Genomic DNA, 25,074 nt, shown 5'->3' on the forward strand with positions numbered 1-25,074 from the left:
TTTGTTTTCTAATGAACAAACACTCACAGTGAAGTTCAGTGAAAGAGGAAATCTAATTACAGTCATCACTATCTCACAACCGCCATTTTATTAATGATTTAAAATTCAATAATGAGTCAAAATGAAAGAGCCTCTGAAGAAACTGCTCCTATATCATCTGAAGTCACTTTCAATCTTGAAGAGGAATCTGGCAGATGCCTCTGGGAACGTCTACAAACGAGAAAGACGATTTAAATAGTCTATTGAACATATCCGTTACGTTGTACTCTATATACTGCTTTATTCTATTTATTATTTACCTTGTTAATTTTTTTTCAAGCGAATATAGTAAATTCGGCGAAGAATGTGTCAGTGGGCAATTTGGACAAATGCGTTATATTCATACGGCGTGTGGTAAATCTGAAAGGAAAAATATTGAAAATATTGCATCTGTTTTTACATTTTTTCCATGCTTGATACTTGGTATTATCTGTACGATCCTTTTTTCAATTTACAATCGACCCATAGTTGTCAGGATCGAGGACAATGCAATCCCTTTGGAAGATATATCGAGGAAGAGTGGTAAAACGAACATTCAATCAAATTAGAACCAATTTGAAGCTCAACTCAATGGCATCCATTTGTTCTCGATATGGAAAAATTCTTAAAGATGCCTTTTCGAAAGAAATACGAAAACTCAAAAGCATTGTTGGACTGGTTGAACATTTACAAGGATCTTCAAAAGTAATCTACCGTTCCCACTGAACGCAAAAAAGCAAGAAGCATTGATAAGCATGAGCATGAATTGTGAGTGCAAAGACATAATAGCAAGAAAGAACCCTCAAACGATTATATGATTTTGCTCCTACGAGAACGTTTTAATGAATTAATTTTGTGAATGGCATCGCTTACTACCTGCCAAGCTAAAGATTCGATAGCTACAGGTTGTTAAATTTAGTGATCTAGTTTCTACAACTAGTCAATCTATCTTATTTCTTTTATAATTGCTTCTTTGTTGTCAATTGTTACGTACAAATGTCAACGATGAATTCTCTTACTTTTTTTTGTCAGAGGAACGTCTGATATTTAAAACATTTATTACACTATCCAGTATATTATCGTATAGATCAACATAAACACAGAAAACAATGGATTCTTGTGGTAAGATCCGGTCATTACAAATTGCTTTTTTAGAGTAATTGTTCTTTGTTTTTTCGTTTAAGCTATATAAGTACCAATGTTCTTGAAAAAACTTTCAGTTAGGAAAATTTTGCTAGCAGAACTAATACAGTTGTTTGATGACATATTCATTATTATCACTAGAGTCGTAACTAAACAAATAATCTCTTCAGAAATTCAGTATTTATTCTTATAAAACTGCTTATATTAACGTCAAAGCAATTACCATTGCATTCCACTTGCTGTGACAACAGGCCAAGTCAATAATACAATAGTTCCAAGAAAACCCGGTATCTAGCTGGATCGAAAGTTTCCAAATTGGGATTTTTCTTTCCGTAAAGGTATAATAGTGGAAGGCTCATGCTAAAAAAAAAATGAAAGCAAGTAGCTTACAGTCCTCTCCATATCAAATTCGATTAAATTAAGATGCTGAAACAAAGGAAATATGCCAGCAAGTGTAAGTTGCAATACTTTAACTGCTGTTGATATGCTAGCAAAGTAAATACCCAAAGCATCCACGACATACATGTTTAAAGAATTTGAAGTCATAATATATCCAGCACCGAGGATCGTTGAGCCTATCAAAGGTACAAACCAAAATACTTCGTAAGCTGCAGTCCAACCAAAAACAAATTTGGCTCCTCGTCTCTAGCTCTTTGTGAATATAAAGACGGCGCTGATGATTGATAGACGCTTGTTTCTATGTTTTTATTGGCGAACTTTCAAAAGAGGAAAACCAAACCCTCTGAATCCATGCGATGCAAAGCAGAAACTTGTAAAGACAATAATGTAGCACGCATAGCGGAGAAAGGGAGGGCTGAAGTCATGAAGAAAGCATCGTCATGCCAAATTGTTTGGGTCCTTGTTGTTCCATTGGCTTTTGGCTAATTTGGTGGAGAAACGTTTTACCGTTGGAAAACTAATGGGCCTCACATAAGTCAATTTATAATTTCACTTTTTAAACGTAATGGATAATCCCTGTCGTTGACACATTCAACTTGACTCAGTATGGCACCCGAGGTTTTCTACACAAAAGAAGGTAGGCGCGTCCTTGATTAGTTCAATAAAACTAGCTACTATCTTTCATCTTTAAATAGACGTATAAACCAGAAGCATTTCATGTCGCATCTACTTGTGGGATAAGGAAGATTGCAGTACTTGGAGAATACTGCCTCATTTCCCATTTATCGTCAAATTCATTGACCTAAAGAAAAAATAAAAAATCAAAATATAATCAACCGCAAACAAACTTCGTTGCACACATGCCATACCAAAGGAACTCAACCTAAGTTGTGCCTTGCCAATGAAAGAGATTACCAACAGTAACGATTGGTTTCCAATTTGTGAGGGTAGACTTGGATGGTGGACAAATCCGTCAGTTATTTTGTGAGAATGCGTTGGTCGCCTCGGTAGAAAGAAGCGTCTTTGTTGATACGCTTTGTATTTTTTTTATTTCTATCTTTTATTAAATTGGCAATGACCCAGGATTGCGAAGCTTAGCTAGGAGGTTCAGTACCAGATTGTCACTTGTATAGTAGCAGCCTAAGTTGGCAAGAATGATATCTGAATTTCCATTGTAATATTTGCTGTAAGTGTACATTAGGTGTGTAACAAGTGATGAATCCATTCTGAGTTGCTATAGTCAAGCATCGCAAGATTTGACAAATTACGAATAAGTGTATTATAGTACAAAGCTGGCACAAATGCGAGTCCATTGAATGCACAAACGTTCCTTCTTTCCAACAAAATAAATAAAAATTCAATATTCAGTCTTGATTTTTAGATATCCAACCTTTAAACCCAGATAAGCTAGTGTAAATTTAAATAGATGTCAATGCACAGATTCGGTTTATTCGATAATGCTTATTGCGAATAAAATCTCCTCTTTTTTAATTTACGTGATCTTCTTTCCAAGCATCTATCCATTGAAGGATGCGAGTCAAGTTTGATTCCATATCGTCTGTTGAGTTGCTTTCGAGCTCTACGATCATTTTAAGGTCAAAGCTTTCTCTTACTTCTTCCAAACAAACCTGCATAATCTCAGCTTCATTGTTTTCTTGAATCTTGTGCAATGAGTATCCTCTAGCTTCAAGTCTTTCCCATAATTTGGAATGATCAGTTCTCAAGACAATGGCCAAGTCGATTAATTCTTCAGGGAATATGCCACATGTGTGCCAATCAACAATACAGCCTCCTTTTATTAGCCTTGGTTCAAGATAATCCAAGACTTTCTCTTCATCAACATCATACGTCTGCCATTTCTCATCAAAGCCAAAATGAAGGTGATGCTCTTTTACGATTGTGCCCATGCACAAATGTTCGAGTTCAGAAGCATCTGCAAGCTGTTCGGCAAGGGTGGTTTTTCCCGTACTACATTTGTTAGCTGAAATTCTGTTTCATCAAGCTTTCAACGTTAACATACCCAGGAGTGCCGCAAAGAATGATATTGGGTAAGTCTCTCTGTTCTGTAGCCATTTGATAATTTTTTAAAATCCTTTTTCCAAGTATATATTATATTTATATTTGCGTATAGTTTAATGAATGCAGAAAACTACGCTTTTGTTAAGGAAAGACCGTTTAGTGGAAGAAGTATGTTATAACAAGTAAAGGACGCTTAAGGAATGAAGGGAGCTTTTTTCTTTTAAAAAAAAAAATGTTTACTATCTTATTTGGTTTCAGCTTTGCTTTCCTTGAACAAACCGAATCAGGCTATTTTCTGGAAGATGGGCGAGCGAAGCCAAATTTCTCAGACCATACAACAGCAAACAATCGACTTGATATATTATAAAGGCTTTCGGGATTTTTTTTCTATATTATAAGAAAAAAATGAAACATACCTTCTACCAGCTTTGAAGCCGAATAGCTTTTCCATTATATGCAACAACTTTGACAATTCGACTTTTTGAACTACGTCAATCTATAATATTTAAAAAATAAATAACATACAGGAAATGTTAGGATGGAAACAGAGAAACAAATAAACAACGTTGAAGAATTCTTGACATTACCACTTTCTGATACGAGTCCTTTGACGGAGGGACCAGACGAAGAAGAAGACTTTGGTTTTGCTACAAATGAGTATTTTGCTCATAGCATCATTGGACGTGGTTCTTCCAGTACCGTATGGTTGGCTACGAAAAGTTCTACCAATGCTGAATATGTAAGCGCAGCAGCGTTGTGCAAACTAATTCACTTTACATCAAGCAGCTAACGAAACGATTACTTTTAGGCAATTAAAGAATTCCGTAAAAGTCTTTTGCGCCGCCAGAAAAGAACCGATTTGCTTTATGGTACAAGCAAGCAAGGTGAAAGGGTTCCTTTAGATCGTGTATCTTTGGAGAAAACACTGCTTCAAGACGAGCAGGCAGACCCATTTTGTTATATACGAAATGAGCTTAACATTGTTCAGTCATTAAATCATCCAAACATCGTCAAAGTAGTGGAAGTCATAAATAATGAATATATGGATATGCTACTTGTCGGTATGTGAGGGGAAATACAGCTCCCTTTGCTTTTTAAAATGCTAACTGTTTTACTTAAAAGTATTAAATTACTGTCCTAATGGAAAATTGGCCTCTGTTGATCATGGTATATCTTTCTCTGCATTTCCAGAAGAGCGTTGCCGATTTTACTTTCGTCAGCTTGTAATTTGTGTCGATTACAGTATGTTTATATAACTATTTTAAATTCGCGTTACTAATGAATCCAACTATAGTCCACAGAGAAAACGTGGTCCATAGAGATATAAAACCTGACAATATTTTGTTGGATGCTGCTCGAAATTTATGCCTTATTGATTTTGGACTAGCAGAGTTCCTTCCAGCGGATGGTATGGTCGATGTTGTATCCTCAACACCAGCTTTTATGGCACCTGTAAGTAATTCTTCTTCTTTCAATCGCTAATGTCTAGGAACTATTGCTTTGTCCCCATCAAAAAGTGGATGGTAGAAAAACCGATTTCTGGTCTATGGGAGTTACCCTGTATGTTTTGGCTTTCGCAAAGCTTCCTTTTTCCGGATTTTCAATTGCTGAAATGATTACAAACATAAAAGAAAAAGAGTAAGTTGACTCTTCTGATTGCAGAGTAATTATCATTAACAAGGATTACTAGTCTTGATATACCTAGTCACGCAAGTGATAATCTTCGAAATGTACTAAAAAAACTACTCGAAAAGGATCCTCAACTAAGAATAGACACTCAAGAATTATTGAAGGATCCCTTCGTAGCGTAGTAAGAATCCTTCAATTCTAGAAATCCGAACGAACAAGGGAAATGGTGGTTTATATACGTATACTATTTATTTATTTATGAATAAAAGTGCAATGCAGCATTCCAACTTTTGATTTCACATTTCGCTTTGGAGTTGGCAATCTCTACCACAGCTTTCTGTGGCATTGTTATTCTCATGATTAATGATTTAGTGATTTATTTTCCTTGATTTTTATATACCAAAAATGGGTTTTTATTAGAATGAAAATTATGGTTGATAGGCAGTAACATTGCAGAAAAAAGGTACTGGATATTCATTGATTTTCTGGCACGCTTGTATTAATTAAAATTCTTTTCATTTTTATCGCTGAGAGTTTTTCTTTATGGTGTGGATGTGTTCCAAACAGCATGTTTATCCTATGATACATAAACCCACTCTGGTGTTTACAGAATCATTCTACGAGCACTTGAAGTACAAACAATGCAGTTACTTAATGAATTAAAGTCCTTTTTTAATAAAAAAATTCCATCTGCTTCATTAGATTTCGGATCTGACTCTAAAGTTGCTGGTAAATTTGCTGTTATACTTGAAAACGATGTATTACCAATAGGCTTCTGGACTTTTGTAGACAAAGACACTTTAGACTCGTACGTCAAAATCTATCAAATACTGATTATTTTGCTAAATAAATAGAAACGCTTTGAAAGCAATTCCTTTTCTTCGCAATGAGAGCTTTCTAGAAAATCAAAAGGTACATTCTTTTCATGATATTGAATTAAAAATACTTACTGACTCACTTGAAACATGTAGGATAAGTGGATGTATTTTAAAGAAGAAAATATCCGATATTATGATTTATCAGAAGCCATTAATGAATCAACTACTCATGGTGGCATAAATACAAGTGGATACTGGGAGGAAACAACCAAGTCCTGGAAGGTAATGGATATCAATACTAGGAACACGGACTTAAAGAATGCATATGCTGCAGAATTGGAACAACCGATAGGCTTGCATCCTAAATTACAGGTGAACTTGAAAAACTTGAAGCCGCCAAACAAACAATGTACTTTACGAGGTGTTCTCTATTTGCCCTCGACATTATTTGTTGACCAATATGAATTATCTTCTATGGCTGAAATGAGAGCCGGGAACTTGGATCAAATTCTTAGGATTTTTGGTGAAACAGACTTAGAGGCCCCAACTTATACTCTTCCCGGTACAGGAAGCATTTTATGGTTCCAGGTCTTTTTAAACGGAACAACCCGTCATAATCATGATCTCCGACTGGAGCTTCCCTTACACACACGTTATCAGTTACCCACGAAAGGAGCTGTTTATGCAAATACAAGCTTTTATTCACCTAGTTTTTATTGGGATTGTTCCAGCAGAAAGATTCCTATAGAGGAAGAGTCTCTTTCAAACTTACTTTTCAATCGTTTTGTATCTCCCTTAAAATCACTTGGACCTCCCAGTCTAGTCATAACAATTCCAACCGCCAATGTTGAGCATGAGCAAATGGTTCGATGGATAACCAACACAGTGATTCTTGGAATGTTTTTCTACATTGTACAATTTCTTTTACGAAAACTTAAGGGACACTTAAAACAGTTATAATAGTGACTTCAAGAACATGTATATATCATCTTTGTCATTAATGTTACCAGAGAATAATCATTAGCCTTCTAATAATTTTAATATGTTATGAAAAGCATATACGATAGCTATTCAAGAAGCTAAATATAAAGTACGGGTAGCGAATAGCAATAAAGTCATTACACATCAAAATTCTTAAACATGGCGGTAGTAACGTACTGTATGGTTAGAGAAGTCTAAAATAAGGAACTTTACAAAAGCATACCTTCCGATGATAGCGCGTAGTTGCACTCAAAGCCAAAACACCCACTTGGGTATTAGCAGCAGCTAAGTGATTTAAAACGACATGATTCGGATTTGGAAGAACAGATTGGTCTTCTTTGTAAGCAGTATTAGAGTTTAAAATGCATTTCTCCAGATGAGGAGGTAACGAAGGAGGCTTAGGGAGTTTCATTTCGGTTAGAGAATTACTCGAAAGAAAAGATGGTATCTCAGAAACGTATTTCTCGGAATCTGGCTCTTCACTTGGAGGAAAGTTAGTTTGCACTTGGCTCAGTCTCTGATCAAGGCCAGTCTCGGCACCTTCGTTGGCTTCAACCTCAAGATAATTGTATAGGTTTCCTTCAGCATCTGTGGCGGTGGGAAAATCTGAAGAGCAGCACCAGATACCATCTACGAGGAATTTAAATCGTTGGGTTCCGGGGCGTAGCTGTAATACTAGCGTATAATCCTCGCTAATTGAACATTATTAGTACATGGATTCAAATATCTTCTTACGTTTTAAGCAATTGGATCTTCTTTTTCCATTTTGAAAAAGATCCCGTAACATAGATGATTTCACCTCCGCCTCTCCAACGAAGAACAGCAGGGACGTAAGGACCTAATAACCAGTTAATGAAAACTCTTTGTTATCTCAAGATTAGAAAAGTGGAATAGGACAAAGTCCATCCATAAACCGAAAGGAGTATATTTTTCCATTGAGTATGAGCAACATACCATTATATGGTTCTCTTTTAGTAGAAGAGTGAGAGCGGCGCTTGTTTCGTCCGGCAGCGGCCGTGGCACTTTGAGCGCCATCGGTTGCACCGGCGGTACTAGAATTGTCATCCATAAGGTCGGCGTCCTGATTGAGATCATCTGGAGCAATACTAATCATGCTTTGGGTTCTGTGAGGGACTGACTCGGGCTTTTCTGGTGTGGCTGGTTTGTTTACACTTTGGGCGTTACGTGACATAGCCGAGTCACCTAAAGAATAAGTTAATAATTTGTTCAATTCTTTTAGATAAAGTAAAAGTAATTTTCCTTACCTTCTTGAGACTGAGCATTTCCCATACTGACTGAATTTGAATAAAGTCGTTAGCAGCTAGGTTCAAGCTAGGCAAGGCTCGGTTCTACCTCTCATATAGGTAGGGGTAGTGCACAAGATCATGTGGTAGAACGATAATATATTAATTATGATTATATTTCAACCCAAATAACTATATAGTTTTTATAATAATAAACAGTATGATGGAAATTGAAGAATGAAAGTGTAATGAATGGTTTGAGTACAAGTGTTTAGCAAAATTGATTCATTTGTTTGAAATGCTTCAAGATATTTGACATTGATTTAACCTTGGATCTCTTGTAAGCCGCATATAATGTTAGGATTTGTTTCTAGGTTCAAACAACTATCATTTGAATTCATTTTGAGAGAACTATGATGATTTATATAATGTCAAAATACTTCTTTGGTATTGCTGGGATTTTTAGAGTGGAATCCTTCAACGACAAAGACATGAGTAAAAAAAAAAAACAAAAAAAACAAAAAAAAAAAGAAGACTTAAATATACGAGCCAATAACAAAACAACAATTCGGCCTATTTCCATAGTCACTGTTTTATGTTCCTGCTTTGTGAATTTTATCTCAATGCATACTATACCAGACATGGAATCGTGATGAAGCAGAATTTTAGTTTATTTCCTTTACTTTTCTTTTTTTTTTATCTTTACTCGCATTTCACTCCTTTTTATTTTTATTTTTATATTATTATCGTTTGAGATGTAAATAAACATTTACGTTTGCGAGTAACATAGAGTGAACAATTCTTTCGTTTCAACATCGTAAAGAAAATTCAATTACAACAGTTCAAAAGAGAAGGATTTAAATCGTATTATTTGATTTTTATTTTTGTTTTTAAAAGCTTCTTAGTCCTTTTTTCTGTTCATTTGTATAAGCTTGCTGCATAAGACATTTCTTAAGTTGGCATAAAGTAAGATTCGTTCGAGGATTACGCAGCTTTGGAATTCATCCAGAGTTTTTATACTTTTTGCTTCTTAATATTTTAGGATTTACTTCGTTTCCCAGAATTGGACGAGCTGGTTGAATTCTTGTGACAATGAAACTGGTTGTTTTAGGTGGATCTGGGTTCCTTGGCCATAATATTTGTAAGCTTGCCGTTGCAAGAGGGCATCAAGTTGTGTCTGTGTCTCGAAGAGGACGTAGTGGTGTTCAATTTAAAGAACCATGGATGGAAAAAGTCCATTGGGAACAAGCGGATGCAATGAAAGACCCCCATTCCCTTCTTCCATTTGTTCAAGGTGCTTTTGCTGTTGTAAACACAGTCGGAATTCTTATGGAATCCAACTATAAGCAAGCACTTGAAAACCCAAGAGGTTCCATTCTTCAACTCGTCAAGAACTTGAGAGGCAATGTTTTTCAAGGATCTGAAAACCCATTGAAGAAACCCCCTTCTCCATCTGTTCCTCCTGCTAAGCCAAGTCTGAAATTTGAATCCGTCAACCGAGAATTGGCTATCAATACAGCCAATGTAGCGGCTGAAGCCCATGTCCCCGTATACTGTTATATTTCCGCTCATGCATCTGTTCCTGGACTGGATCCAAGATATATAAGTACAAAGAGACAGGCTGAGCGTGCGATTTCTAACATCCCGAAGATACGATCCATCTTTGTACGTCCTAGTTTTATGTACGATGCCCATGATCGACCTATATCGGGTATCTTTGCTCCGTTTCTAAAAATATCCTCTGGGATTAATCATTTCAGCTCTGGATTATTTGATTTTCTTGGCGCTGCTTCTGCTGAGCCCTTGCCTACTTGTGATGTCGCAAAAGCTACTCTTGAAGCTATCCTTGATCCTGCCAAATCTGGCCCATTGGGAATACAAGAGATTAAAGAATTGGCAAATCGAAAACATCCTTCTTCTACTTGAATCAACAAATCCTGAAGAGGAGTAGCCGAAATTCACCAACGATTCATTTTATATATATCTTCCAAGTACGTCAACGATATTGCTTATTTCTTCTTTACTTTAACGTATAATTACGAATTCCTTTTTATTTTACACTTCTTTTTTTATGATACAATTGGCAATGAAATGGATTTCGATATTTCGCTTTGTTTATTTCTTACTTTCTTAATTTTCATTAGTCATCTTTAAATGGATTTAGCACCATACTTCAACGAGCTACATATTAATCCCAGTGTACAAACGAACTCATTTTGTACAGTAAAAGTGTACAGGAGGTTCTTTAAGGACAGGTGTCCAACTTGACGGTTTTTCGTTATTTATAAGACGATGGGTTTGTCAGTCGGATTCATAAAGCGCCTGTTTCTTTGTTTTTGTTTCTATTCTATTGTTTTGCAAAGTTCCTCTCAGGTCATACCCTGGACTAGTGATAACCTGAAAGCCATTGAAGACGAAAAGGATGATAATAATGATTTTTTAGAAAGTACTCTTTTAGATGCTGTTTCAACGAAGGAAAAACGATTAATTAACACTGAAGCTGAGGCTCATGATGAACGAACGTCTCAGTTAATTATCTATTTTAATGAGATAAATTTCGATCAGCTAATCAGCAATGTATATTTGTCTTTTCGACAGAATGGATTCATTTTCTTTGTGTCAAATGACAAACAATGCTCCACTTGCCAATTTTATGCCCACAATGCAGCTTCTGCGTTTGTAAAGTTAGTAAAGGAATATAAATCAGGAATTTCTTTTTATTTATTTGATTGCAGCTCTAACCCTTCTTACTGTGAACAAGAGTTGGGAATTCATGCATACCCTACCTTAGCCTACTATCATAATATGGGTGATTTTACCTTTTTCAACAGTCATACGCCTTTTAAAGTCCTCAAAAAAATTGCAGAAACGGTACGCCCATTAAATAACTTGGATGGAAAACCACATATCGAAGATGTGGTTCGTTTAAAAGAGTTAGAGTCTCTAGAAAATAGATACCCCGTTTTTTTCTTGTACTTACATGATTATGGATCAACTTCTGAAGATTTTGACTATTTACGAATGTTCTCTCGTTCTCTAGCTGGCTATGCTCCCATCTTTCGATCAGATGATTTAAATCTGGCTAAACATTACGATATTACTCGACTTCCTCACCTATTGGCCGTACGAAATGGGATTCCTTTTTCGTATCCGGCAAAGTACGTCTCCTGTATGCGCAATACCATCCGTATGTGCTCATGGGCTGCCAAACAAAAATACGCTCTTGTCCCAGAGCTAACCCCCGAATTTGCAAAAACAATAGACGAAGGTGCATATTTGGCTATCGCCTTAATAAGTCCTACTTCGCGTGACATCGAAAGCAACGATTTGCATGATGTTCAGACAATCGCCAAACAGTGGATCCAAACTTTACGGTCTAATGAGCGAAGCCAATTACTTCAGGCTCGTAAAGAATGGTGGGACTATGTCAAACGCCTAAAGGCGAAAGGTTACCAAGATATTGCTTCTCGTGCCTCTCATCCTTTACCTCTTCCCGAGAATAAGAAGATAACATTCGTCTGGCTGAATGCTCTTCATTGGAAATCATGGCTTAGTGATATGTTTTCCATCAAGTCTATACCCCAGTCACGATTCCTCTTTGTTCATCCATCAGGATTAAACTATTGGGATCATTCTGAAGACGGTACATTACTTACATTAGATCAGCCTTCGCACATCGTACATACAGCTTTGGGTGTTTCATCTATTGAGGGTCGACCTCCTCATCACAAGTTAACAGTCAGCCGTGAATACTTTTGGCTCATACAAATCAAAGAGTTTTTAGCGTTTTATCAGATATATCTTTGGCTTCTCACTGCCTGTTTTATCCTTGTGGTTTATTGGCCTTCTGTCATTACATCTTTGAAGCAACGTTCGCTACAACATTTTAGGAAAAGCATTTGAAATAATACTTTGGCATATTAATATTAATATTACTATTAAGCGTCTCTACATATTCGCTTCACAAAAGTTTCCATTTAATTTTCGTCTGGTTTATTTTATGTTCCGATCAAATGGTTGTCTACCATAGATTTTTCTGATGTATATAATAAAAGTTTCCTACTCGCTCTTTTCTTTTTTTTTTTTTTTGTTAGTTTATAAGCGCGCTATATGCCTCCATACAAATAATAGGTATAGCTTCAACTAAATCATATAAAAGATACTGTTTTTTTTTTTTTTTTTTTCTCGATTAAGGTTCATTTCAATCCAAATTCGCTTACAAGCCTCAACGTAAAACCAAAGCTTTGTTTTCAGACTACCGTTCTGCACAAATGTCGAGAATACCAGAGATTAGGCGATCTCCATTAGTGTCTTTATTTCGAACGCTTACTTTTGGAATTACTATTGCTTTATTCATAAGATATGCATTGGCCAAATTGGATATAAATAAGGTTTTGAACATCAAACAACCAGACCTGAATATTTATTTTGACCTTCCAAATAGAACGATAGGGGACTTTCCTGTAAGAGTTTATGCAATTGGTGATATCCACGGAGATTTCAATAACGCCCTCGACATCCTTTCTGCTGCTGGAGTGGTATCTCCAGTATATCCTTTTGAATGGACTGCGGGTAATGCAACCTTGGTCCAAACGGTGAGTATTTCGTATTAGTTAAAAGAGAATGGAAAGTCTAATTATTATTTTTAGGGAGACGTGGTTGATCGTGGTCCGGATACCAGATTTCTTTTCAAATGGTTTGATGAATTAAGCACCCAGGCAGAGCAACAAGGAGGACGAATCGTTCGCTTACTTGGAAACCATGAGTTTATGAATGCTAAGGGTGACTGGCGTTACGTTCATTATGGAGACCTTGTCTCATACCCGGAACCCTATATAGAAAACCGTAAATACGATTGGGGACCTGAGGGGGAGATCGGTGATTTACTTATAACTAAGTACAATGTGACTTTTAAAGATGAGACTAGCAGATCCCATTTTATGCATGCAGGATTGTCTCCAGAATGGGGTTTAAAAGAGGACTTTGTTAATTCTATGGGGCATGAAGTCTTGGAGATGTTTATGAAAGCTGAAGAATTACCGGATGAATTGAAGGGATTTTGGGGGATAAAAGGCCCTATGTGGTACAGAGGATATGCTCAACTTCCTATGGAAATTGCTTGCGAAGTGGCATCTAATGTTACGAAGGCTTTAAATGTTGATCGTTTGGTCATGGGGCACACGCCTCAGTTTTCAGGAATTCGTAGTCGTTGCAATGGCCAAATTGTTTTGATCGATACTGGATTGTCTACTGCATATTCGGGGGAACGTGCAGTGTTGCGAATCCTTCAAAATGAACGAACGAATATCGTAGAAGCTGTTTACAGAGATCGTGTTGTTAAGCTATAGCCTGCTCTATGATTTGCCTAAGGACGAACAACTGAAAGAAGGCACCCAACCCCAACACATTATATATTTTCGTTCATTACCTTCTTCTTTTATAAAAAATTTCGATTGCCTCGCATTTTAATCCTCATATATAATATCACATTTTCTTCACCCCTTTATGGGAAAACCTACTACTGAACCTTGCAATCGCTGGTCAACTGACTACCTGTTTAAACCCTTTTTTTTTAATTTGCATAAGTTTTTTTATAACTTCAATCAATCATACTCTTCTGCATTTGCTTTTCTTCTCGTTTCCTCAAACATATATATTTGTTTATGTTACTCCAGCACAAGTAACAACAATTAAGGAACTTCACCGTTGAGATTCAATAATTTCACTATACTTATAAAGACATAGAGAAGAACCCGAGTTCCTGCCAACAGCGATATACTCAAAATGATGAATTTTATGCGAGGATCCATGTTACGCCAAGTACAAACTGGCTCTCTCCAATTCTCTCGACTCGGAGTTCGTAATGCAGCTACAGCTGCAGCCTCCGTACGCCCTCCTATCCAATTGCATGGTCTTGATGGTAAGTTTCTTTTACAGGAAAGATGGAGAAAGTAACGGGCTCCATTTTTTGAAGTAATGTTCACGTTGTTAACGTATTAGGTGTCTATGCTTCTTCCCTTTACACTGCAGCTGTGAAAGAATCCAAGCTGGACCGTATTGAAAAAGCTTTGACTACCTTGGGAGCTACCTTTAAGGAACGTCCAGAGCTTTCCCAATTTATTTCTAATCCCTCTATTAACTATGAGGATAAGAAGCTGATTGTCTCTTCCTTAAACAAGATGACTGGCGGTGATGCCTTATTGGGTAACTTCTTCAACATCTTGTCCGTGAACAATCGTTTGGCATTGCTTTCTCGCATCCAAAATCAATTCGAAAAGATTATGCGTGTTCAGCGTGGTGAAGTTGAGGTCACCATTACTTCCGCTGCTCCTTTGGACTCTAAGACTTTATCCCGTTTGGAATCCAAGATTGCAAAGTCCAAGTATGGCAAGGGTAAGCTCTTGGTTAAAAACAAGGTTTCTCCTTCTATTCTCGGTGGTCTAATTATGGAAATCGGAGACAACATCCTCGACGTGAGTGTTTCTTCTCGCGTCAACCATTTGAACCAACTGATGACAGGTAAGTAATATTCCGAATGACGTGAAATTAACTATTTTAGATGCTATTTAAATGTTTCTCCAAACCTTCTTTTGAGCATGTTTTCTTGCCATGCTTGCTGTCAACGCAGATTCCTACGCTCCTCTCCTCATTTTGACAGGTCTGAAATCTCTTCAACTTTCTAATTTCTCTATTCTCGCAATGTCCACTCGTAGTCGAATCACCCATTCGGTTAAGTGATATTCTTGAATTTGCTGAATTATTTACTGCTGTTTGTTCCAAATACAGTGCCATTCACGTAAAGCTATATTGTGTCAATTATAGCTTTCTGTAGTTGTTATTTGATCTTTTGATGAATACGATTTCCTCTTTGGAACAAACTAGATAGTCGCTTAAACAAAAGCGTTTATACAGTAAATTGTTGAAAGAAGATATATTCTAAGATTGAATTTCGTTTATTATTATTGATGTAAACTGGTAAATAGATAGTTTGCTCTGTAGGGAAAGCCTGAACTTTCATTCCGATGTCTATTCAAACACGGAAAGACTTTCGAGCATTTAAAATTTGAAGTAGTTTCATCCTTTGTATAATAATCGAATAGCAAATCCTCAACGTGGCATTTAGTCAATGTTTCATTCCTCTCTAAAAAAAAAAGGAGACTTACCTCCTGGTAAATGAATATCAACTGTTATGAAACTTTTAATTATGAATTAAAATTGTATTCATCTTAAACTTTACAAGCATTCTGTCTTAAACTTTTTGAAAGTACGAGTATAAACACTACTTACCTAAAGTGATCCACCACCTACCGATATTACAGCAACTTTTGCCTACGATCAATTCCTAGGAATCAGACCATAAAAGTTTGGTTTATTGTTTATCCTTCAAAATGGACTCTTCCTTGCAAAATTTGGTGAATGAATGGCTTGCAATTGATCAAGTATGAAACTTTCATGATGATATGAAGTCAAAATTAACGGAAAACAGAATGAGACGACACGGAATGAAGTAAAAAGCTTGGTTAATGCCGGTGATTATGTAACTTTGAAGCAAATCATGCATCCACGAATTGGATTTGGTACTTCAGGTAAGTTGCACGATCACTTTCCTTCGCGATGTTACGGTGCACCCTTTCCAACTTGAGATGCTCTTTCATAAGCACTCGTATATATTGAAAAATTATATAACTTTAGCTGACTGAACTATTTGCTAATGCTTTATTTCGGCTTTCGAGATAATAATTATTCATATGTCTTTATACTGAGGTTTTTTTTTGTTTTAAATGGGAATGGGTGCCAAGTTATATCTTTTTGATCGATTTTGAAGCATTTATTCTCTAACGCTTATCGCTTAGGTTTACGTGCCGAGATTGGTGCAGGGTTTGTTCGCATGAACAGTCTAACCGTCATACAAGCATCTCAGGGATTTGCTGAATATTTAATTCAAACGGTACCTGGATCCCAGGAAATGGGCGTCGTTGTAGGTCATGATCATCGACATAACTCACAGCAATTTGCTCGTTTAACTGCTGCTGCTTTTTTGAACAAAGGTTTTAAAGTATATGCTTATGGATTTCTTGTCCATACTCCACTTGTTCCGTTTTCTGTCAAAAACCTGAAAGCTGCTGCCGGTGTCATGATTACCGCTTCCCATAACCCAGCTGCTTATAATGGTTACAAGGTTTATTGGAGTAATGGATCCGCGATTATCCCTCCCCATGACAAAGGGATAGCTTCTTGTATAGAAAAGAATTTGAAGCCTTTAGTTTGGGAGCAGGGCCTTGTCGATCACCACATGTTGGCGAATTGTACATTTTCGACAGACATACTAAAACAGTATTGGTCTCAGCTACATGAGTTTCATAGAGAGAACACATTTTCGTTGGACATGAAGCCACTGAAGTTTGTTTATACTCCTATTCATGGCGTAGGTCTTCCTTTTGTTACGTCTGCTTTGGCTCTTTTTGGAGAACAAGCTGACATGATCTCCGTTCCTCTTCAGGATTCACCAAATCCCGATTTTCCAACTGTCAAATTTCCCAATCCAGAAGAAGAAGGAGCGCTAGATCTTGCGTTTAAGCAAGCAGATGCTCATAACGTTTCTTACGTGTTGGCAACTGATCCCGATGCTGACCGTTTTGCATTTGCCGAAAAGATAAACAATGAATGGAGATGTTTTACTGGAGATGAAGTTGGTTGTATTCTTGCTTACTTCATTTTTCAGGAGTACAAGGACGCAGGCAAACCTGTGGATGATTTTTATGTGCTTTCTACTACCGTTTCCAGTGCTCTTATGAAATCGATGGCAAAAATTGAAGGGTTCCATCACGTGGAGACATTAACAGGTTTTAAATGGCTTGGCAACGCTGCTGCTGAATTAGAAGACCAAGGTAAATTCGTGGGTTTAGCTTATGAAGAAGCCCTTGGCTATATGGTAGGTGGTATTGTAAAAGACAAAGATGGTGTAAATGCTTTGTTGACTTTTTTGCATCTTCTTAAACGTTTAAAGCTTCAACAGCTTTCCGTTAGTCAGGTTTTTGATAAGGTGTCCCAAAAGTACGGTTACTACGTGACTCGAAATTCTTACTTCTTTTCTCGTGACAATTCAAAACTTCGTGGTTTGGTAGATGCCCTTCGTAACAAAGATACCAACAATGGATACCCGGCAAAGTTAGGAAGCCGAAACATAACCAGTGTTCGTGACTTAACATCCAATTATGATTCCACCACGGCAGACAAGAAAGCTAAGTTGCCAATTTCCAAGAGTTCAGATAACGTAACATTTGAGCTTGAAAACGGCCAAGTAGTTATGACTATTCGTACTAGTGGTACTGAACCTAAACTTAAGTACTACATATGTGCAAGAGGTAGTACATCAGCAGAGGCCCAGAAGAATGCCACAGAGGTTTGTATGGGTATTAAAGATGAATGGTTTAAGCCCATGCAGAATGGGTTGGGCGAGCCTTAAGGCTTCTACTACGCGGGATTATTTATCCCTTTCATGCTAACTAGGAGAAATATGTTGTTAAATAGAATTCCTGGATGCGAGTCTTTAAGTTCGAAAAACAATCACATTAATGTACTATAAATTATGAAAAATGATCCAATGAAATCATTCCCAAATTGGCCCAGTTCAAAGTAAGCGTACCAAACTACAATGAAAAGCACCTACAATTAGAGAAGCATAGCCAAATTCATATCCAAAGGATGGCTACAACCCAATTGGGGAAGTTGTGAGTACTTGCTTTGTAAGACATGCCGGACGCCTTGAAGCATTTGTAGGTAGGTAAGTTGAGGATTTTGAGACACAACCTCCCGGAAGGCATATGAGAGTGCACCAGTTGCAAAACCATTGACGTTTGTATCGGCACTGGTTTGATTGTCTTTACAACCGGAAATAGAAATAACATCAGCGGGTGAGAACTTGTATTGTCTGGAATACTGAACAGCGTTGTTGCGAAATCCGCCAGAGGCGCTTTGAACAATATTTTTCACATTGCTGAATATACCTCCTATATCACCAGCCATATATGACATACCAGCATGTAGAACATTCTTACCTGACTCCTTGAGCATATTCGGTTCTTTGAGTACACCTTTAGTAGAGTAGGTAAAAGGAAGGTCTAGAGCACCTCCAGAATGACAGGCTAACGATCGTTAGTAAAAAAATTATATATTTTGGGGTTAAAAATAATCAACATACAGTCAAAAATGGCCGTCAGACGACAACCAGGAGGTAAAGGGCGAACCATAATATCATGCATTTCATCGTCGACAATTTGTCCTGAGACTTCATGGTCTAAGGGATAAATTGTTTCGTCGTATCCATCAGCTTCATCACCATTTAAATCTTTTGTTTGCCCACCATGTCCCTGTGATTGATTAGTATATCAAACCTTTTTTTTAGCATACACTATAATGAAAAAACAACGAATCCTAGAGCATGTTAGCTATTAGAAAATCCCGGAAGAACTAAATAAAGAGGCACAAAGAAAGCAATAGATTAGTTAGTTTGCCTTCGTTCATATCAAGTAAAACTTGTAAACTAGTACCAATCGTGCTCTTCTCATATACTTACATTTGGCTGAGCGCCGCTCACGAGCCATCGCATGCCATCCAACATGTTTTGACGAGTAGGAATAGCTCTTGGATGCTGAGCATAATCGGTCATAATTACTTGATAGTTAGATACAATCTCGGTGAAAATTCATACCCATGTCGTCAGCTTGGTATCCATAACGCTCTCTCAAAAGCTGACCTGTAGCCATAACATCTAGATTTTTCATTAGAGAACGTTCTAGTTTTAAAACAGAAAAAGTCCTTACCGTTGATACATCCCTGTAATTCATTTGGGGTATTCACATAGTTGAGACCGATCAGCAAGGCTTTTCGCTTTCCTTGGCAAGTAGAGTATTGATAGTTAAATGATCCACCACCTGAAAAGTCATAAGACTGTGAGTTTGAACTAGGTAATTGCGGTCCCTGATACTCTGGGTTGTTATAAGCATAGTTTCCTGTAGCAGGAGGCGCCCCAGAAGGAGGTGCATATCCAACATGCTGGCTAGCAGCAGCATCAACGTGTCCTACGTTTCCTATGGGCATTTTGTTGTTATAACCATTTACATTCGGTCGATTACCGGAAGGAGGTGGTCCCATCGGAGGAGCATAGCCTTCATTTGGATATCCTCGAGTTGAATAAGAATTGACAGGATATTGAGGTCCATAAGGACCATAATTCATCCCTGAGTAGTCGTTATAGCCGTAACTCATTGCCTATTCCCTATGTGCAATAGAGAAGAGTTTTTGCAGGGCGAAACAGAACCAACTGGTTGAGCGCTCTAGCGCACATTACTACTACTAATAATACAGCATGCTTCAATGATGATTAATAGTCAAGAAATATAGAATTTGGATCGTAAATTAATTTATTTAGATTTGGTGCAATGGCATATTATTATTTTAAGAAGTAGGAAAACCTACCATAGCTGGCCTCGATTTTTACTTCATCTTACACGTTGACTCAAGGTACATAAAATTTTTATGAAGTAAAAAACTCTATTGATTTCTAAATTCAAGTATTGTTATTCATTTTTCATCCACTAGAAAAGTGGCTAAAATTAATTGAATTTTGACAATAATAATTAAACCTAGCTATTAACCTAACCTAATCTATTTTTAAGTCTTTTTTTTGTTTTGTTTTGAATAGATCACCTTATACAACGCGATATCTTATTCAGTGACTCAATCTTTTAAAAATATGCCGACAAAGCCCTTTGGTTGTCAACACTCAAAGAAGAAATGACGCTGTTGACTTGGTCTACCGGGAATTGGGACAAATATGCCTTCGAAGCTTCGAGTAAACGTGCCAAGGTACGACCGCGCAAAACTCCAGAAGCCAAGGTATCTGCTAGGACAGGGATGACGACGGGCATTTGGGTAGTAACAGCAATATGATTCTGCTCCATCAGCTCAGCCAAAAACATATAAGCGTAAGGTGCGTCATCTTCATCATGTGTTACGGGAAGAGTGTTTACCCAAAAAGTAATCATTTTTTCAAGATCCTGGATACGCTGGCTACAGAAGCGGCAAATCTTGCTGATCGCTACAGAAATATTCTCTGTAGCATAAATTTGTTCTTCATCCCGAGCCTCTGGATGCTCAAGCATTGTAAACAAAGCAGGTAAAGCACTGGAGCAAATTTCAGAATACAATTCTCCGCCGTGCTGAGCAGCCACACCAATACCATAAGCGGCAGCTTGGCGAATTTCTGGCTCTGGGTTTTGAATGCCCTCTGCCAAGTAGGGAAGGAAATGATCTTTATATGCCCAAGAATCAGGTCCGGTGAATTCAATTAAATCATCCATCATACATAATGCCCATTGCTTGGCGATAACATCAGAGCCATTTAAAAAACCGTTCATGTATGGCAACAAGCGCTCCCAATAAGGGCAAAATGTTGCTTTATGTTGCTTCAGGACTACACCGAATGTTCTGTTAATTTCGTTTAACATATTTTGGTCATTTTCTATAGCCAAAATAACATCTTCATCCTCCTCCACATCAGCCTCACCGTTGCGAGAGTTCTCTTCGCGCTCTTGGACACGCTGAATGAAAGCCTTTAGTTGAAGATCCACAACAGACACCAACTTCTCCATAGAAGCAGCATCAAGACAAGGACCAACCATCTCTAAACTTTCGTAAAAGCATTGGAAATAGTCAGACAGCATTTCTGAACTTGGTTCACTTTGGATGTAGTCTAACAATTTACGCAGGATGGGATCCCAAATTTCGGCAACCTTAACTGGGTCACGGTTGCTGGCGATAATTCTGCTATTAAGCAACTGAGGAATACATTTGCAAGATGCTGAACGTACGCCATCATGGAAGAAAAATTTCAGACCAGGTAACACAACGGAAGTTAAAACTTCGTTGACATATGGATCAAAGTCGCCCTTTAATTCAGCTGCATAGCAAACAAGCATTTCAGTAGCGGTACATTTATCCTCCAATGTACTAGTTCTAATACCAACTTGTTGTCCGTGAACGGGAATGAATTCCCATCCATCTTGCTCTGAAAATTTGCTTTCATCAGTATCATCATCAACAATTGTAAAGTCTGGTTTAGAGGTAGCAGCGGCAAGCAAAGGTGGCATCACAGATCCAAGGAAAGGAACAAAGTCACTTCCAAGGACGCGGCAAATTCGTCCCCATGCAGAAATCAAATAGCTAGCCTGAGGATCATCGCTGTCGGTGATGCTCATTTGGATGGTTCCAAGGACCTGAATAACCTCCTGAGAAACTTGCAAGAAGCGAGCTTTTCCTACAGCTAAAGCAATCAAAGTAGCACACTCCATTGCTTTACCACGGAGCGTTCTGAATTCCTTGCCTTCAGCTTGACGTAAAACACTAATTAAGAGAGGCATAATAGCATCGAAGTACTTGTCGAACTTTTTAGCGGCGGCATCGGCAACAGTGGCAATCGTAGTAACAGCTTGTTCTTGAACATAGCGTTGAGGGCATTGCAAATGGACAAGAAGACGTTGAAGGATATCATCGAGGTATGGCTCAAGGACCTTGTTATCGGCCTCCTCTGAGAAGTTAACCATAGCGGCAGCAGCATGAGCACGAACACGAGCCTCTGGTGACTCTAAGGCAGGAATAAGCGTTTCAAGGATACGGGAAGGATACCTAACTTGTATATCAGGGGCAAAGTCAGTAGACATTTGACCAACGGCATTACAAGCGGCCCAGCGAACTCGAGGATGAGGATCAGCCAACAAAGGCAAAACCATATCCAAGACTCGACTTAATTCACGCTTCATGATTTTCTCAGCACCTTCAGCAATGGAAGAAATTGCCATAAGGGCAGCATGGCGTTCAGACCATTTTTGAGAAGAAATTAGTCCGGGCAACCAGGAAAAAGAAGGAGGAAGAATCGTCTTACCACCTAATTTTCTGGAAAGGCGATCCATTGCTTGTTCAGCAACGATATGATTAGCATCGCTTTCATCTTGGTCAAGATCATTTGTTTCTAACCATTCTTGAAGGTTCTCAGCTTCATCTTCCTCATCACCAGCAACATCAGTCATAAGCATCAAGCATTGCAAGACAAGTTGATTAGCATATTCTGGTGATCTTCTGCACATGGCAGGAGCTCCTTCGGAGAAACAGACAACGGCTTCCAATGCAGCTTGACGAGCAGAATTTTCAAGGTCCTTATCTTTGATGATGCCAAGGTTGAATTGAAGGTAAGATTCGAAGATACCATGGAAAATCTTGGGAAAGACCTCGGCAACTTCAGTAATGGCCATGAGGCATTCGGTAAGATTATCAGAGTCACGTTCTTGTTGCAAAGGAGGGAGAATGTTGAGGAGAGCAGGCAACATGGGGATGACCTGATTACGAACAGACTGTTTGCTTTCCAAGACAATAGAAGAATAAGCGCGAACTGCGGTTACACGAACACCGATACTAGGATCACCGAGTCCAGCGCTGAACAAAGGAGCAACGGCGGCCTCTTGGCCTGACAACAAGAGAGGCAAGGCAGCGATTGTACGGTAGACGGAGTCACGGAAGGATTCTTCGGGAGAATTGACAGTACCAAAAATGGTGGTGGTAAGCTCAGGCCATTGGCTTTGGCAATCAAAGACAGAACGAGCGATTTCGGCAATAGTATCACAGAGCTTATTACGGACAGTGGGAACAGCCTCTTGAACAAAGCAAGTCAAAAGCTGGTTTTGAAGGGTTTGCTTGGCTTCGTTAGATATACTGGAAAACACTTCCATTTCGCTTTCACTCGGGAGAGTTCGAAAAGATATTCTTCGAATGAGCACAAGAGAAAATGCGCGAATCTAAAAGAGAGTAGATGGTTAGTGAATTGTCAACATGGCACAGGAACACGTAGAGATGCAAAGAGGAAACAGAAAAAGAAAACGAAAAAGAAAGCATAGACGAAGACAGGAAAGAGACTCACTTTATCAGCGTCCATCTTTTATCATTTCTCTCTTTTGTTGCTAAACACTCTTTTGCTTTAAAACATACAGAAACATCTTCACTTCGGGCAGCAAGAGCAGCCAAACCGTTTAGCAGCAAATCAGCACGCTTATCAATCCAGTCGGCGGTCAATGCCTTTTCGGCCTCGGCACGTATGGTATTATCGGGGGAAGCTAGTCCTTGAACCAGGACCAACAAAGAGGAAAGCGCATCTGATGCAACACTAGAAGACATGATGGAGGAAAAATTCGTTCTAGTAGAAGAAACAGCAATCCAGCAGATGAATGAGGATTACCAAAAAAAGAAGAAAACAAAAGAGAAAAAAAAACCAGAAAACAACAGAGACGAAAGGGTCTCAATGAAAACAGTTCAATCGTAGACACTTGTTTACCAAAACAAGACGCGAACTACGATGCAAAAACGAATGATATTGGGTAAAAATTAGGATCCAATCCAAATTTATAAGTGTACAATAGAAAACGCTTAGTACTTCCACAGAAATGGAATCCAAGCGCGGATGCAAAAGAAGAAGCTGTCTATAGCAAAGATTCCTTTAGGAAATCAAAAAAAAATTTACCGTAAGCCAACGAAAAGTGAAATCCTCAATAGCAAGCGTACACTAAAAGAGATTCCAACCTTTAAAGAACTGTTTTAATTAATATACCACATCCCACCGCAACTATATACCAACGGCTTCCACAACCTAGCGCTCACGTTAACCCACAATAAGAAAATAGAACATAGCGAACGGCAGTCGAATGAGCCTTTGAAAAGAGGTTCGGCAAGATCAAGATACGAATAATAATAATAATAATAATCATAACAAGAATAATTAGGATGGAAAGGTTAAGTGGTAGGGTATCGAACTTCTTTACAAACGAATGTACAAATCTTCACTCTTGCAAAAGGAAATAATGTCAACAAATGCTGTCATACTTTTGATGAAAATTAAAAGTTTCTTATTTGAAAGATCCGTCTATTTACCGTCTCTTATGTTTACGGCTGGTACTGCGGGAAAGCCTTTCTTCCACTAAGGACCATAAGGTTGCGCAGCTACTCGCAAGCATCCATAAACGATGCTGGTAGATCTCGCTAGGCTGACATCAGCGTGGCTGAGGAACTGTAACGTCACTCACAGACTGGAGACATAACTTTCCCTCTTACGTATGGCAGTATGAGCCTTATTTAAATTAAATCATTTAACGAGAGGTAGCGTTGATGGTAAACAAGAGGAAAGGTTTGATTACATACAAAGGAAATGAAAAAAGGGAAAACAAGAATGGATTTTGTAGGAGATTTCTTTCTTTTTTTTTCGGAATGTAATGAATGAATTATTAAGCACAAGATGGTTTTCTTTTATATATTTTTGGTTTGTTTTGCATTTTACTGGAAAACGACGCGTTTCGTCTATGTATCGGACGCGTCGCGTCGGCCCCGAATGGGCCTTTGCCATCTTCATCCTAGTAGCATTGGGTGCACAATATCAACAAAATCGACGATTGTTTCATCGTTGAATTAAATTAAAAAAAAAAACTAAAGTAGAAGCCTTTATAATATTCATTTCATTTCATATTATTCAATGATGAAACAATCGTCGAGTGAGCAGTCGATAGTAATAGTAGTGCTAGCACCGTAGTAGAAAGTTAAACCAGACAGAACAGAATATCAGCCAAATACCAGTGCTTGACCCATAGCTTTGTTCTGTAATGTTGTTATTGATTTTAGTTTTAATTTCAATTCCACATTTCATTTACTTCTATTGCCAACAACTACTGCAGTACAATTTCCATTCATAACAAAACAAAACAAATTGAAACGACGAAAACCATTGA

General features: G+C 38.0%; 13 protein-coding genes across 13 annotated transcripts; 8 read left to right on the top strand and 5 right to left on the bottom strand.

The window, feature by feature from the left end:
- Nucleotides 1-194: 194 nt before the first annotated feature.
- SOMG_04949 (uncharacterized protein) lies at nt 195-587 on the top strand (the record flags this gene model as incomplete). Its single annotated transcript, XM_056183724.1, has 1 exon — nt 195-587. One exon carries the CDS (start codon nt 195-197, stop codon nt 585-587), a length of 393 nt encoding a protein of 130 aa, XP_056039251.1.
- Nucleotides 588-1,452: 865 nt separating this feature from the next.
- Nucleotides 1,453-1,686, bottom strand: SOMG_04950 (uncharacterized protein; the record flags this gene model as incomplete). The annotated part of the gene is made up of 2 exons (XM_056183725.1): nt 1,453-1,521; nt 1,552-1,686. 2 exons carry the CDS (start codon nt 1,684-1,686, stop codon nt 1,453-1,455), a joined length of 204 nt encoding a protein of 67 aa, XP_056039332.1.
- A 1,361-nt stretch (nt 1,687-3,047) lies between these two features.
- Nucleotides 3,048-3,633, bottom strand: fap7 (RNA mimic/ribosome assembly chaperone for Rps14; the record flags this gene model as incomplete). The annotated part of the gene is made up of 2 exons (XM_056183726.1): nt 3,048-3,528; nt 3,581-3,633. 2 exons carry the CDS (start codon nt 3,631-3,633, stop codon nt 3,048-3,050), a joined length of 534 nt encoding a protein of 177 aa, XP_056039331.1.
- Nucleotides 3,634-4,117: 484 nt separating this feature from the next.
- ckk2 (calcium/calmodulin-dependent (CaMKK) protein kinase kinase Ckk2/Ppk34) lies at nt 4,118-5,390 on the top strand (the record flags this gene model as incomplete). Its single annotated transcript, XM_056183727.1, has 6 exons — nt 4,118-4,318; nt 4,388-4,640; nt 4,702-4,821; nt 4,874-5,031; nt 5,069-5,217; nt 5,270-5,390. The coding sequence occupies 6 exons, from the start codon at nt 4,118-4,120 to the stop codon at nt 5,388-5,390; spliced, it is 1,002 nt and encodes a 333-aa protein (XP_056039330.1).
- A 459-nt stretch (nt 5,391-5,849) lies between these two features.
- On the top strand, nt 5,850-6,986 carry pbn1 (pig-X, glycosylphosphatidylinositol-mannosyltransferase I complex subunit; the record flags this gene model as incomplete). Its single annotated transcript, XM_056183728.1, has 3 exons — nt 5,850-6,016; nt 6,063-6,120; nt 6,180-6,986. 3 exons carry the CDS (start codon nt 5,850-5,852, stop codon nt 6,984-6,986), a joined length of 1,032 nt encoding a protein of 343 aa, XP_056039329.1.
- Nucleotides 6,987-7,144: 158 nt separating this feature from the next.
- amk2 (serine/threonine protein kinase AMPK (beta) regulatory subunit Amk2) lies at nt 7,145-8,297 on the bottom strand (the record flags this gene model as incomplete). Its single annotated transcript, XM_056183729.1, has 5 exons — nt 7,145-7,183; nt 7,231-7,699; nt 7,743-7,845; nt 7,962-8,210; nt 8,273-8,297. 5 exons carry the CDS (start codon nt 8,295-8,297, stop codon nt 7,145-7,147), a joined length of 885 nt encoding a protein of 294 aa, XP_056039328.1.
- Nucleotides 8,298-9,343: 1,046 nt separating this feature from the next.
- coq11 (ubiquinone biosynthesis protein Coq11) lies at nt 9,344-10,177 on the top strand (the record flags this gene model as incomplete). Its single annotated transcript, XM_056183730.1, has 1 exon — nt 9,344-10,177. The coding sequence occupies one exon, from the start codon at nt 9,344-9,346 to the stop codon at nt 10,175-10,177; it is 834 nt and encodes a 277-aa protein (XP_056039513.1).
- A 366-nt stretch (nt 10,178-10,543) lies between these two features.
- On the top strand, nt 10,544-12,154 carry pdi5 (protein disulfide isomerase; the record flags this gene model as incomplete). The annotated part of the gene is made up of 1 exon (XM_056183731.1): nt 10,544-12,154. The coding sequence occupies one exon, from the start codon at nt 10,544-10,546 to the stop codon at nt 12,152-12,154; it is 1,611 nt and encodes a 536-aa protein (XP_056039512.1).
- Nucleotides 12,155-12,522: 368 nt separating this feature from the next.
- Nucleotides 12,523-13,599, top strand: SOMG_04957 (vacuolar endopolyphosphatase; the record flags this gene model as incomplete). The annotated part of the gene is made up of 2 exons (XM_056183732.1): nt 12,523-12,846; nt 12,901-13,599. The coding sequence occupies 2 exons, from the start codon at nt 12,523-12,525 to the stop codon at nt 13,597-13,599; spliced, it is 1,023 nt and encodes a 340-aa protein (XP_056039509.1).
- Nucleotides 13,600-14,035: 436 nt separating this feature from the next.
- On the top strand, nt 14,036-14,821 carry atp5 (F1-FO ATP synthase delta subunit; the record flags this gene model as incomplete). Its single annotated transcript, XM_056183733.1, has 3 exons — nt 14,036-14,171; nt 14,252-14,770; nt 14,811-14,821. 3 exons carry the CDS (start codon nt 14,036-14,038, stop codon nt 14,819-14,821), a joined length of 666 nt encoding a protein of 221 aa, XP_056039334.1.
- Nucleotides 14,822-15,639: 818 nt separating this feature from the next.
- Nucleotides 15,640-17,717, top strand: pgm2 (phosphoglucomutase Pgm2; the record flags this gene model as incomplete). Its single annotated transcript, XM_056183734.1, has 3 exons — nt 15,640-15,690; nt 15,738-15,837; nt 16,105-17,717. The coding sequence occupies 3 exons, from the start codon at nt 15,640-15,642 to the stop codon at nt 17,715-17,717; spliced, it is 1,764 nt and encodes a 587-aa protein (XP_056039533.1).
- Nucleotides 17,718-17,923: 206 nt separating this feature from the next.
- Nucleotides 17,924-19,519, bottom strand: pca1 (metacaspase Pca1; the record flags this gene model as incomplete). Its single annotated transcript, XM_056183735.1, has 6 exons — nt 17,924-18,396; nt 18,453-18,621; nt 18,662-18,685; nt 18,828-18,925; nt 18,963-19,022; nt 19,075-19,519. The coding sequence occupies 6 exons, from the start codon at nt 19,517-19,519 to the stop codon at nt 17,924-17,926; spliced, it is 1,269 nt and encodes a 422-aa protein (XP_056039117.1).
- Nucleotides 19,520-19,998: 479 nt separating this feature from the next.
- Nucleotides 19,999-23,476, bottom strand: sal3 (karyopherin/importin beta family nuclear import signal receptor Sal3; the record flags this gene model as incomplete). Its single annotated transcript, XM_056183736.1, has 2 exons — nt 19,999-23,100; nt 23,291-23,476. The coding sequence occupies 2 exons, from the start codon at nt 23,474-23,476 to the stop codon at nt 19,999-20,001; spliced, it is 3,288 nt and encodes a 1,095-aa protein (XP_056039305.1).
- Between the last annotated feature and the right edge of the window lie 1,598 nt (nt 23,477-25,074).

This window comes from Schizosaccharomyces osmophilus, chromosome 3, assembly GCF_027921745.1.
Source record: "Schizosaccharomyces osmophilus chromosome 3, complete sequence".
In the NCBI taxonomy this organism is placed as follows: Eukaryota; Fungi; Ascomycota; class Schizosaccharomycetes; order Schizosaccharomycetales; family Schizosaccharomycetaceae; genus Schizosaccharomyces; species Schizosaccharomyces osmophilus.